The following is a 13,383-nucleotide window of genomic DNA, read 5'->3' as shown; positions in this document are numbered from 1 at the left end:
CAAACCGGAGCTGAGTGTGCCCCTTGCCAGCGCAGTGGCAGCAGCCTGTGTTTCCTCAAGTTGGTCTTTCTGCACAAAAAGCAAGAGCAAAGGGTTAGAAGAGGCTACACGATAAGAGAGAATGATGAATATTTAAAGGTTAAACATCTGATGCTGCTTCTGTCAGTGCTCAGGTTCTCACATTTCAGCTGATCCAGCAAACTGTTGGCTGATGCAGCATTGCCAGAAAACAGAGGAGACTGAGATGAAGATTGTCCTCTGAGCCCATGTTTTGGCAGGCATTGTCCCAGGCCAGCCTGTACCCTTCTCCAAGGACATTCCAAGATTATTTTTTTGCCTACAAAAATGCATTTTACATCCACCTTGCATTTTCTTTTCATGCAGAATTAGGACAAGCAAGGAGAGACCTGCAGCACTGTATCATTTAAATAAAAAGATCATCTTCTGGGTCTGAGTGTAGCTTAAAGTAATGGTGGATTCATTTGCTGTAACAGCTCCGCAGGGTGCTTGCAGGCATGCTGGGTGGTTGTTCCTTGCTGCAGGTACAGCGGAGAGCCCAGTCACGGGGTGCGATTCAGGCTTTCCCTCGGGGAGGCTCTTTTCTGTGCAGCACAGATAAAACCAGGCAAAGACTGAGAGGCCAGGGGCACCGCAGCAAGGCCCAACTCCACCTGGCTCTGATGGCAAGATGAGGCTTTTTGCAAGAAAATGAAGGCAGCTGCAAGCTCCCTTTCAGTGCTGCTCTCCCACGAGCCGCTGCCCGCAGCGGCAGCTCTGACCCAGCTCTCTTGTGCCCCGCAGGAACTGCTCCCATGACAAGGTGGTGTCGATGCTGCAGGGCAGTGGGGCGATGCCCACCTTGGTGGTGGAAGAGGGGATTGTCAACATCTCCAACGGTAAGAGTGTGGGGAGGAGGGTCTGGAGCTGCAGAAACCCCACGCTGGTTCTCACATTCCCCGTGCAGGAGGGAATTGCCAAATGCCAACCTAGGGTCAGAGGTTTAATGCACTGCCTGGAGGGCTGCTCCTTTTGCTGGGGCACATGGCTGCCTGCTTTCTGGGAATCAGGCTTGATCTCAGGCTTGGCTGCTCTCCAGAAAGGTTCATCCTACTGTATGATCATCCTTGACGGCCTTTGCCAATGTCCTTTACATGCAGTCTGTGCCATGTACTTGACCGAAGTAATCCAACCCTGTGCATCCATGGTCGCTGTGCAAATCCCACTGTTGTGTGTGGACTGTGCTGTTCAGAATAACTGCTGCTGTTATGAATAATTTAGCTTGCTGCTGGCGAGTGAGTCAGCGGGAGATGAGGGTATCTGAGCCAGCGCGGGTGGTTATCAGCATGATTTCAGCAGAGGGGCAGGACCACAGCCCAGGGCAGAGCACGGCCGCTGCTGTTTCTGAAGCTGTGCGAGGGCAGGAGGCTCGGTGTGTTGTTGTGGTGCTGCTCCACAGTGCATAGGCCCAGGAATCAGGGGCTCGCTCGTCCTTCTCAAGCAGCAATGGACTCTCCTGAGCTCCACTCAGGAGCCCTGCGATACCAGCTCATTTGTGTGTGTGCTAGAAACAGAACTGAGCACCTCACTACTTCACAGTACAGAGCCAGTGGCACTCGGACTGCTTCACTGCCCTCAAAAGAAACCAAGAAAAGATGGATTTTTTTGCTCCAGCTACTTTGGCCATACTCCTACATGGATAAGAGCAGCCTCAGTCCAATCCCTTCTCCCAGCCGGGCATGTTGCCCTGCGCTCACAGCAGAAGTGGCACAGGGAGCAGTGCAGATGAGTGTGGCAGAGCAAATGACCTTCCATGCCTCGGTTCACTCGCAGGTAACCCTTGACTAATACTGCTTTTGAAGCCAATGATTATCAGAAAGTGCTTTGAAACTTGAGCAGAGGCTTTAGATAACCAGAGAAGAAATACCTTCTGCATGTGTTCACAGAAAGTGCGGAAGCAGCATGGTCGAAGAGATAGATCACAGAGAGCATCCCAGTCAGAACACCCCTGGTGACCTCCAGCAGGTCCATGGACCTACTGGAACAGCCACGAGCTCCAGAGCAGCTGGTTGCAAGTGTGGGAGGAAGGCAAGGGCAGTCACAGCTCCAGATGAGCCATTTCACCTTGTCACCACGCTGCCTTCCAGTGACTGAAATCTGGGTTTTTTCTGCGACATCTGTATCAGCACATCAGGATTTCTATTTCTAGGGAGCTGAGACTCCCGTGCTCTGAGGTCTCCCTTATCTGAGACGTTTAAGCTGGAAAGCCAGGAGGTGGAGTGCGGGGGTGTGTAAGTGGTTTGAATTGCAGACTGGGGCTGGAGGGACACATACCAGCCCAAACCCCACTGCTCAGGAGGACCCCAGGGAGGCCAAGGGGAGCCCTGCGGGGTCGGACCACTGCGGTCACAGGGAAGTGGAGGCAGGCAGGAGGCTGAGGGCTGGTAGATGCAGCGTTCCAGCAGCACAGCTCGGCCCACGGCTAGCTTCAGAGGCTGCCCAGCGGGGCAGCACGCAGCAGCCCTGCAGCAGGGCCATGTCCCTGTCCTGCTTCTCCTCTCACTCCTGCCCAGGACACGGGACTGTCCCCAGCCCACTGAACAAACTCCCTGTTGTATTCAGCTGCAGCTGCCCTGGCTGTCCACGGGACTGACCCCTGGTTTCAGGACAAGCCTTTTAATCCATGGTTAAGACCCTTTGTCTGTTGAATTTTCTTTTTTCTTTCTACCTGCACCTTGCAGACTCTGACTCTGCTGACTCCCCGAGCACCTCCTCCGCCCTCACCTCCCTGCAGTGGGTTGCAGAGATACTCCCCTCTAGCATCAAGATTCAAGGAAGGACCTTCACCCAGCAGCTGGAGCACCTGCTGACTCCACCTGAGCGCTATACCATCTGCAAAGCGCTGGAAGGCTTCTTCCAACATCGGTAACTTGTTAGCAGCTCCATTCCTCTAATGCTGGTACCTGGCCTGGTAGTGATGCCTGTGTCAGAGTTGGTCTCTGGGCAGAAGGCAGACCTCGGCTGTGAGGCTGCCAGCACTGAGCTCTGCTGTCATCATGTTCTCTGATTTCCCCAGCTGTGTATTTCTCTGTGCATGCTCGCAGGGCACAAGCCCACCTCTCTCCAGGTGTCCTGCCTGAGGACAGAGCAGACCCTTTAGCTTTTGAGGTTAATTCGGTCAACCTCTTAATTCCTCATAAGGTGACCTTGGTCCCTCACAGGGCAGGCTCTCTTGCTATCTGGCTGTCCCTGACAACCGCAGATCCTGTTCCACCTTGTTTGGTAAATCTCACCACGTTTCATCCTTGTCTTCTCGCTCTTCCCGGCATCTTGGCTGCAGCACTCCCTTGGCAGCAACGTGGGAATGGCTGTGGCTGGCAGAGCCCTGGTCCTGCCGTGAAGCACATCCTCCCTGCCCTGCTGCAAGGATTGAAACCGATCCCCAGGCAGACCGAAGACTTTCAGTGTGACCTTGCTTTCTGCCCTTGATCTGTAACCATTCAGCGCCTTGGTGAAGAAGCTATCCCTCCCGGCGCTGGGAGATGCTTGCTGCCTCTTCCTGCAGCTGCTAAGCCAGCTGAGCTGGGCTGCCCGGCTGCTCCTCCGGAGCCCGAGTCCCACATGGGCTGCGAGTGCACCTGCCAGGGCTGGGCAATGGTGCAGCAGCCTGCCGAATCCTGTCTGACAAGGAAATGCAGTAAAGCCCTCAGTATTTAGGTTACTGATGATAAGAGAGAAGAGAAACTACTAGTACAAAGCCATAGCACTGCTCCTGTGCACCACGGCTTGGGCTGTGAGCTGCACCACCCTGCAGCATCCTCCTGCCCACAGGGAGCCTGGCTGCCTCCAGACCTGCAGCTGCTGGGGGAACCCCAGCTGCATAAGCCCCCTGGCACCAGCTGAGTGAACCCCCTTGGGTCCCAGCGATTGCTAACACTGCCCCAGTAAAGCAGAAATCATTGCTTTGTGCTCTCTGGAGATGGTGCTGCTTCTATGGGATTCCCCAGCTGGACATTCCAGCCCCAGGCGCAGCAGCTGTGGGAGCAGATCCAGTCCCAGGGGTCTGCAGCTGGGAAAAGCAGACTCAGCCCTAGTGGGGTATTTACTCTTGCTCAGGGGTACAAGGACGGGAACCCCAGTACCATGAATCAAGTCCCCAGGTTCCCCTCCCAGTGCAGGGTGGCACATGTTGCTTGGTCTTCCAGCAGGGTTTTACTGGGGGCTGCCCACCCCAGAGCTGCTGGCTGCAGGGTGCAGCCGGGGCACTGGCAGGCTCACCCTCTCCTCCAGCCACCTCATTTTGCCTGTCACTGCCCCAGATGGCTTGACACAGAGGCCACTGCTCTATTTAACAATAATTCATCATGACCTAATTGTATGCCTGTCCCAGATGAGCAGCTGTGGCCTCTTAACTGCTCTGGCAAGGTGGGAAATCCCCAGACATTACGTTGCTGACCACCACAGCATGCAGAAACCAGCAGCAAATGCAGGGGACTGGGTCAGGGCACCCCTGTTCTGGCCTTTGGACCTCCAGCCATTTAGCACAGGACAAGCCAGCTGGCCCTGGCCACCAGCAGGGAGGAGCAGAGCAGCCTCCTGCCGCAGTGGCTCCCTGCAATACCTCAGCTGTTCCCTATGGGAAACAGGCTTCTGGCAGCCAAGAGCTGCATCCAGCTCCAAGACAAGGCAAGTTAGCCCAGTGCTAGGGAGAAACTTATCAGGTGACTTCTGGCAGGCTCCGGATGTCCTGCTGCTTCACATCCCTGTTGGCTGCTGAGGACCTGCCCGAGACACTTCATTAATAAAGCCCTTGCAGCATCTGAGCCTCTTTACCCTTTGGCTCTCCCCTGCGTGTCTGGCCCCTGCTCGGTGGAAGGCAGCGGTGGTCCATTCCATTAACATCAAGACAACAGATTTGTTCCTACATATGCAATCTCCTTCCAGCTCTTTATAAGTTCTTACCATTACTTTTACATTAAGGATGCAGTAATTGCAGTGAGCTTTAACCCATCATCTCTGTCTCCGTCTCTCAGGAAAGCAGCCTGACTTTAGCTCTCTGACCCAGGACAGCCCTCCTACCCCAGGCTGCTTTATCCTCCTCACTGAACTGGATGCTCAGCCCTGCTATCCTCTAAAGCCCTTTCACCATCTCTGCACACCACAGAGCCGAAGTGAGCCCGAGCCTTCAGCCCAGGGAGGTTGCCAGCCCAGCTCCCCTCACCAATGCATTTCTGCCTGAGCCTGCTTACCTTCTGCTGGCTAATATGCAGCTCTTTCCAGGGTTTCTCTCTGCTTTCTGGTGCTCCTCCACCCCTCTTACTCAGAATCATTTAGGCTGGAAAAGACTTTTAAGATAGAGTCCAGCCATTAACTCAGCACTGCCAAGACCACCACTAACCATGTCCCTAAGCACCACATCTACACATCTTTTAAATACCCCCAGGGATGGTGACTTCAGCACCCCCCTGGGCAGCCTGTTCCAGGGCTGCACAACCCTTATGGGGAAAAATTTTTCCCAATATCCCATCTCAACCTCCCCTGGCACAACTTGAGGCTGTTTCCTCTTGTCCTGCCACTTGTGATCTGGGAGAAGAGACCGACCCCCCCTTCGCTGCAACCCCCGCTCAGGCAGCTGTAGGGAGCGGTCAGGCCCCCTTGAGCCCCCTTTCTCCAGGCTGAACACCCCAGCTCCCCCCGCCGCTCCTCACAGGGCTGGTGCCCCAGCCCCTTCCCCAGCCCCGTGCCCGTCCCTGGGGCGCTCCAGCCCCGCGGTGTCTGTCTGGGAGCAGGGGGCCCAGCACCGAACCCGGGGTCCCCGCTGCGGCCGCACCAGTGCCCAGCACAGGGGGACGGGCACTGCCCTGGGCCTGCTGGCCACACGGTTTGGGACACGAGCCAGGGTGCTGTTGGCCACCTGGGCACACTGCCGGCCCATGCCCAGCCGGCCGTCAGCCAGCCCCCCCAGGCCCTTCCCCCCAGGCAGCTCCCCAGCCGCGCTGCCCCCAGCCTGTCGCGCTGCGTGGGGCTGGTGTGACCCGTGTGCAGGACCCGGCAGCGAGCCCTGGTGACCCTCACCCAGCTGCCCTCAGCCCAGCCTGCCCAGAGCCCTCTGCAGAGCCTCCTCCACACACACTCTGGCTGACTCACAGACCAGGTTTTATACCTGGCTGTCAGGTGCTGCCGGTTCCTGGGATTTGCTCTCCCTGTTAGCTCCAGCTGCACAATCCCAGTTCCCAAAGGGCTTGGTCCTCTGCTCTGAAATGACCAGTTTGTGCCCCTCAGGCAAGCCCAGCAGCTCAGACCCAGGCGGAGCAGGCTGGGAAGCGCTGGAGCCCAGGGAAGCGGCATGGTGGGGCTGTGCCGTAGGGATGCGCTCACTGCCCAGCCCTCTCTTTCCAATTTTGCAGGAATATTGACACTCTCATTGTGGATGTGTACCCGGTGCTGGACACACCGGCCAAGCAAGTCATTTGGCAGTTTATCTACCAGCTGCTGACGTATGAGGAGCAGGAGCACTGCCAACAAAAGATTGCCAGGTTTCTTGGTTACAAGTCCTTAGCAGGTGAGAGGAAAGCCCCTGTGCTCCAGCACAGACACGCCATGTCCCCCCAGGTCTCTGTCGTGCTCGGAGCAGGCTGGGGTGGCGAGTGAGCAGCCGGCTGGTGGCTCTGCCCTGCCTGGCTCCTGCTCGCACAGAGCTGGCAGCCGTGTGGGATGTAGAGCAGCACGGAGGGGTTTCCAGCTCCTGTTGGTGATGAGGCTGATAATGTAAATGTCAGGTGGGAGTTACCTGTTCTGCAGCACGGAGCCGCGTAGTTTTGGAATGAAACTGCACTGAGCGGAGAGATGGTACCAGAGAGGTTGTCTCTGAGAGCAAAGGCTTTTGGAAGCTGCTCAGGTTGTTAGAGGTTAGGAATTCCTGAAAGGAAATTACTGGTTTAGGGGCAGCATTCAGATCAGAGAAGCAAAATAAGCAATGACGGTGATGTCTCTTGGGATGTCCCCAGCAGTCAGATGTACGCAAGCATCCATGGTTAGAGAGGGGGGGAGCGCAGCTCGGCTGGCGGCGCACCTGCCCGGGAGCACTGCTCTCCCCAGAAGGACTTGGAAGGCAGCTGGCGATTCTCCTCCTCCCTGGTCCCTCTCTCCATCTCCTGGTTCTGTGGCAACACGAAAACCAGATGTGGTTTGCTGTGGGTGGTGGGCTCTGCAGTCAGACAGCAGAAAAGTGAGGGCAAATTTGGAGTGGAATGTCTTAATCTTTGGATTTGGGCTTCTTAGTTGCTTTCAAATTCTTCTATTCTAAGCTATTTACATTATGCTGGTGTGTTTATTTCAGACTGATCGTAGGTAAAAAGAAGTGTTGCTTGAAGAGAGGCTCTTGGAGGAACACGGTTATTTTAGCACAGCCTTTCCCCTCGCAGGGAGAAATGGCTCCAAGTCCTGGTGCAAATACTCCCGCTGTGCATGGAAACGTGTTGGGTATTTGCTCACCTAATTTGCACTCAGTTCCCGTTGCTTTTGTGTGTGCAGAATCATGGCCCAAACTACCTAACGTGTTGTATATTCCCGTGAACTTAGAACCTAAAATTAGTTTATAAACTTCAGAAGATCTCAAAGGGAAGCAGAGTTATTTGCAGTTTGCAGCTGCATTTCAGGAATCCAAAGCAGGTATCCCCAGCCACTGGAGAGGAGGAAAGCACGGGAGTAAATCTCCCAGGACCAGGCTGTTTTGGAGGGTTGTCCCTGGTTCGCAGGCTGGTCCCTGACTCCTTTCAGCTTCTCAGGTGACAAGGGCAACTCTGACCATGTGAAGTGCTGGTTGTTCTGGTGCATCATATGTATGTCCTTTGGCCAGAGATGTCTGAATTTGGATTAGTCCTTCACCTGGGCTTCCTCCAAACTCGGTGGCGATCTCTGATGTTTGCGTGTATCAGGCTGTCTGAGCATTGGTCTGTGGATACCACGGAGACTGATGCTCCAGTATCTCCATCCTGCTGTAAGTCTGAGCCTCTCTGAGCCATCGCACAAAACTGCACACAGACCAGTCGTTCTTCCAGGCAGCGTTTCAGTGTGGGCCCCCACTCCCATCTTGTCCCTTGAGGGCAGGACAGTTAGCTGGCTCCCTCTCCACCAGCTCAGGGCTGGAGTTCCATGTGCACCATAAGCTGGTGGATGCCAGTCCTGCTGGAAAAAGCAAATGCATGTCCCATCTCTGGGCATCCACCCCCCTGCCCTGCACTGGCAGGAGCATCTGTAACCTGCTCTGCTTCTCGGGGACAGGAGGGATGGTGTGAGTGGCTAGCTGGGGGACAGGCAGCTGCAGTGCCAGCCAAGCTGGGCACGGCGTCACGGTCAAGTGCAGGGCTCAGAGAGCAGCCATGAGGCCGGTGGGTCTGGGGGAGCCCCGTGTCATGGCGAGGAGGAATAGGGGAGCTGTGGGGTCTGGCACACAGCAGCCATGCCTTATGAAGGGTGTTTTCTGCTGCAGTTGAGCCAGAAGCAGAGGACCGCTACCGCAGCTCCATCCGAGGGGCCTCCTTGTGCCGGGGAAGCCTTCGAACCCCCCGCCCCGAGGAAGGGGAGGCAGCAGGTGGGTGACTGGGGGCTGTGTGGGGGTCCCCTCTGCAGTGGGAAGGGAGCTGGGTCCTGGTGGTTGTGCCTGTAGTGTACTTCTGCTCTGCCCCAAGCCAAAATCCAGAGCTATTCCTAAGCGTGCACAGCGGGAAAAGATGGAGGTCAGCACAGAGGCTTTGATTGGAAATCCCATGTTTTCAGAAACAGCTGAAATAGCAGTTCTGCAAGAGGCCGCTTGGGCTGAGGCTGAACGTTGTTTCCAATCCCTTCCATTGCTCAGATGTGAACTGATCCTGCTGGTCTGAGCCCTCCCTTCTGGGGTGCACAGTTTCTGGGGTGAACTTTCTTGGACATCATCAAATTCACAGGGAAGACAGCATTTGTGAAATCCATGTGAGGAAGATCATGGTTAAGTGCCATCGTGAGACTCTTGATGAACTTCATTCATGGTACAAACCCTCACTCCCTTCAGAGAGAAGCCCCATATCTTCCCATTCCTTTGAAAATCCCATCCTCCTGGTATTGCTGCAGGGCCTTCCACAGCGCCCAGGTCTCTGACCCGCTTGCCCACATGCACCCCAGGTGGCTGGTTGTGTTTTCAGTCCTTCGGGTCTTTGCCTTCCTATCCCAGATGGGGGGACAAGGCATCCTGCCTGTTCCCCATCACTCTTAGCTGATTGTGAAGGGCACTCGACCTCTGCTTATGGCTTCTGACCGCGACCTCCCCACCACGAGCTCCCCACTGCATCCAGCCAGGCTCCACCAGCCGCTGGCTGCACGCCTTCCTCCCAGCGCCTCACCAGGAGCACAGTGCTCCTCAGCTATCTGGGAGGGCTGCTGCTGGAGCAGCCAACTCCAAGACATTTCCCCAGGGAACATCCTCTTAACCTGCCTCTGAGGAGCGTTTCTGGTTGTGATTACAGCACAGAGAGTGGCTGACAGCTGTGTGTGCTGGAGGGAGGCTGCTCGCCCGGCAGATGCTTGCCAGCTGTGGGAAGCAGCCTTGTCCTCAGCTGCCCTGGGGAAAGAGCAGCCAGCGACCTGTTGTGCTGCCCTTACCGCTGCGCAGGCTCTGCGGTGCATCCTGCCATGGGTGCTCCTACTGCACCTCCCTGCACAAACTATTTATTTATGAAAAGCAGATGACATTCCTCAGTCCTGGAGAGGGAAGTGATGTGGGGTGGGGGGCTTCACCTCCTGTTCCCGATGAAAGCCCCACTCCGGAGCCCTTTCTCATAACAGCCAGCTGTGTCTGTCCTGGGCTGCTCTTGGTCCCTGTAAAATGCTGGGCGCTGAGCACACGGCTCTGGGCTGGTGCTGGGGTGAGCAGAGCTGCTCTGCTGGGCTCTCCAAAGCTCTGCCTGCCCGCCCCAGTACTCATCCCAGCCCTGACTAGGTGGAAGTACTGTGAGTCCATTTGACCTGCCGTCCAGCAGTTTGGGAAAGGCAGGGATTGCAGACCGCTTCCCCCCGGCAGCCCTTCGCACACCCTTGGAGATGAATCAGGGCTCTGGACGTGCCTCTGAGAGCTTATGCTGCTGCAGCCGTTAACCTCTGAACAGAAGTCTCCATGGATGTAACTGGAAAAATGGAGTTTCCTTTGGAGCTGGTCTAATCAACGTTGCTGCAAGTGAGCTCCCTTGTGCCTTCGCAGGGGTCCAGACCTCTCTCCCTCCCTCCTCATGTCCCCTGCAGAGCCCTGTCTCAGGGGATGCTGCTGGGGCGGCTGGCACTGCCCAGATATCTGCGACCAAAAGGACCAGATTTTGGAAACTGTGACCTTGACTGCCATGTGCAGTGACCCTGACTGTCCTGGTGCCCAGCACCTACCAGGGAGGCTGAAGGGAAAGAAACGAAGAAAAAAGAAACACCCATGGCACTGCAGCGTCTCGGTATCTGGAGGCTTCTCGACGTAGTGCAGACTCCAGCGTGTGCCCTGGGTCATGTCCCTTCCCCTGAACTGCTGTGATGGAATCTTGCTCGGCACTGTCCCACCGCATGCAGCAAGAGTGAGGAGCACTCTAACCACGCGCTGCCCTGGCACTGAGAATTTGCAGGCAGCTTCCAGATCTACCAGTTGGGTAGACTGAGAGACAAATAATATCTTCATTTTGTAGAGAAACTGAACATGGTGGGGTAAAGGGCAAGGCACAGGAGGAGTTTTCTCGGCTGTGCTTGTTTTCCAGCAGGCATCATGCTTTGGTGCTGGGTGACTCCTGCTGCTGCCTGGGGAAGCCCGCAGCGGGACGTTCCCTGTTGCACAGGCAGCCTATGCATGGGGCCATCGCCTGCCCTGCTCTGGTCCCTCGGGACCCCCAGCCCCAGGTGCTCCCGGTGCTTCACTGCATGCCCAGGCAGGGAGGGCGGCTCTGGGTCCCAGCAGGACACAGGGGGGACCTTGATGGGTCGGGACCGTCGGGAGCCCTGGGGCCACAGGCGGAAGGGGGGGCTTCTGACTGGTTTGTCTCTTCCTTCCCTGCCAGGCCAGAGTGACACCGTGGAGGTCCCGGTTCGCCTGATCCCTGGAGAGCGACAGGCTGGCGATGGCACATCCCTCCCAGAGACACCCAACCCCAAAATGGTGTGGCCTCTTGGGAATGGGGGGATGTGCTGGGAAGCGCTTTGCCAATGTGTGCGGGACCGTGTTTGCGGGGAGCGATGAGAGTTAGACTGCTTTCATGTTAACGTGGGAAAGCAGGAAAAAAAGGAATGGGGGAAGGATGTGTCAGCATGGAAATACCTGCTGGTGGCTGACAACGTCCCTACCTCAGAGCTGGTCTCGGAGATCACTTCCCTGAGCAGTTAGTCAGCTTTGATAAGGCAGTTGTCTGTCAGCATCTTCCTGCAGCCTTGCGAGCGGGAGGCTCTTGGGGAGCTTCAGCAAAGGCAGAATGGGCTTGGGTTGGGGTGAAGCACTCCTTCAGGGGGTAAGAGACTGGGGCCTGGTGGGTCTGCGGTGGCTGTCCTGGCTCCAGGACATCGCAGGTCTCTGGGGGCTCCCCAAGCCCCCTCTCGATTCAGGCATCGACAGCAGCTCTTGGCCCTTTTTTTCAGATGTCGGCTGTCTATGCAGAATTAGAAAACCGCCTGATCGGCAGCTTTGCTGGCAAGATGGGTAACGCTGCCCTGCACAGAGCATCACCTCCTGCCCCAGAGCTGGCACACGCTGCAGGTAACGTCCGGCTGCCCCCCACATGTGAGAGGGGGTCTTGGTGGGGGTTTTGGTGGGGGCCAGGCAGGTGGAGGAGAAGACATTTTTCTCTTGACGTCATTTTATAACAAAGCAGTGACGGTGCCACATGTGGGCCCAGCGATGGCTCCTGCAAAACTGCATCTGCAGGAGGGCAATGGAGTGCATGGGAGGGCAAGTCCCGCAGGACCCCAGCGCACTGCTGTGCAGCACAGGGCACTGCCGGGGGGATCCCTCCTCCCGCAGGCTGCACAGTTATGTCACATTCAGTGCGGTGCTGAGGCTCATCGCAGCCCAGGGGTGGGGGGCTGTGGGGAGTGCTGGGGCAGGACCCCCTCGGCAGCATTGTGTCCCGCAGGTGCTCGCAAGTCGGGGATCTCGTGGCCGAGTGACGCTCTGGCCTCCCAGCAGTGCTACTACCGCCTGCACAGCAGCGTGGCCTCCCCGAGCAGCACCGAGTCCAACCCCTATGTCAGCCTTGACAGCAGCCCAGCCCCGTCCCCCAAGCACCGGGACTACTCGCTCAGCCCTCTGTCGCGACGGAAGAAGCTCTTCACCTTCTCCAGGCCCCCGCGCAGCCGCGACACTGACCGATTCCTGGATGCCCTCAGTGAGCAGCTGGGACACCGGGTCACCATTGTGGATGATTTCCTCACCCCTGAGAATGACTACGAGGAGGTGAGCGTGGCGCAGGGTGGCAGGGTGCACGGTCTGCCCTGGCCGTGGAGCCATCCCTCGTGCAGCCTGCCCCGTGCCGGGATGGGTGCGGGGACTCTGGGGACACGTCCCGGGGCTCTGCGGGTGGTGGAGGGGGTGAAGGCTGCACAGCCTGGGGGCAGGACACCCCCGAGGGCTGGGGGATGGAGGATGAGGTGCCACCTTCAGCCTCTCTTCTCACCCTCACCCAGATGAGTTTCCACGATGACCAGGGCAGCTACGTCACCAACGACGTCAGCAGCAGCGAGTACATCAGCAGCAGTGATGAGGGCAGCTCCCTGACCTACTCCACGCTCTCGGACCACATCCCCCCTCCGCCGCTCAGCCCCCCTCCTCCACCGCCCCCCCTGCAGTTCCACGACCCCAAGACCATCCCCACCAAGGCAGAGGCCATGAAGGCCAGCACGTCACCTGTCCCCAAATCCCTTGTCAGCCACCTGCACCCCATCCCGCCGCCACCACCCCCACCACCGCCCCCCCCAGTGCCCTGCGCACCCCCCCTGCACCGGGGGCTGCTGCACCGCAGGAGTGAGTCCAACCACATGAGCGTCAAGAGGCTGCGGTGGGAGCAGGTGGAGAACTCGGAAGGGACCATCTGGGGGCAGGTACGGCCCAGGGGCGGGGGGCGAGGGGCCGAGCTGCGTGCTGGGGAGCGGTTGCTAGTACCGAGGCTGGGGACATTGGTGGGAGCATCCGTGGGCACTGCCCTCCTCCCTGCCCAGAGCACTGGGGAGTGTCCCCTCCCCACAGCATGATGTCCCAACCTCTCCTTGGGCCACGCATTCAATACCTTGGTCAAGGGAATGAACTCTGAAGATAAGATACCATGTTACAGAAAGTCTCATATTTCCTTTCATCCTTTTAATTATTTGGACTAAAACTGCCGGCATGAGCAGAAGCTC

General features: G+C 57.3%; 1 protein-coding gene across 5 annotated transcripts in view; it reads left to right on the top strand.

Annotated features, from left to right (window-relative positions):
• The window catches only part of GRID2IP (Grid2 interacting protein), a 46,757-nt gene that overhangs the window by 20,466 nt on the left and 12,908 nt on the right, over positions 1 to 13,383 (top strand). For 4 of the 5 annotated variants that reach the window (XM_027812440.2, XM_027812441.2, XM_027812445.2 and 1 more), the window contains 8 exons: positions 802 to 896; positions 2,739 to 2,922; positions 6,405 to 6,559; positions 8,489 to 8,590; positions 11,058 to 11,155; positions 11,629 to 11,746; positions 12,123 to 12,442; positions 12,673 to 13,086. In XM_027812440.2, the coding sequence (XP_027668241.2) occupies positions 802 to 896; positions 2,739 to 2,922; positions 6,405 to 6,559; positions 8,489 to 8,590; positions 11,058 to 11,155; positions 11,629 to 11,746; positions 12,123 to 12,442; positions 12,673 to 13,086 (1,486 nt within the window). The remainder of the gene's footprint in view (positions 1 to 801; positions 897 to 2,738; positions 2,923 to 6,404; positions 6,560 to 8,488; positions 8,591 to 11,057; positions 11,156 to 11,628; positions 11,747 to 12,122; positions 12,443 to 12,672; positions 13,087 to 13,383) is intronic. The other variant, XM_027812443.2, reaches the window with a different exon arrangement.

Source organism: Falco cherrug, chromosome 4, assembly GCF_023634085.1.
Source record: "Falco cherrug isolate bFalChe1 chromosome 4, bFalChe1.pri, whole genome shotgun sequence".
Lineage (NCBI taxonomy): Eukaryota > Metazoa > Chordata > Aves > Falconiformes > Falconidae > Falco > Falco cherrug.
This window is presented reverse-complemented; position numbering and strand designations above follow the sequence as displayed.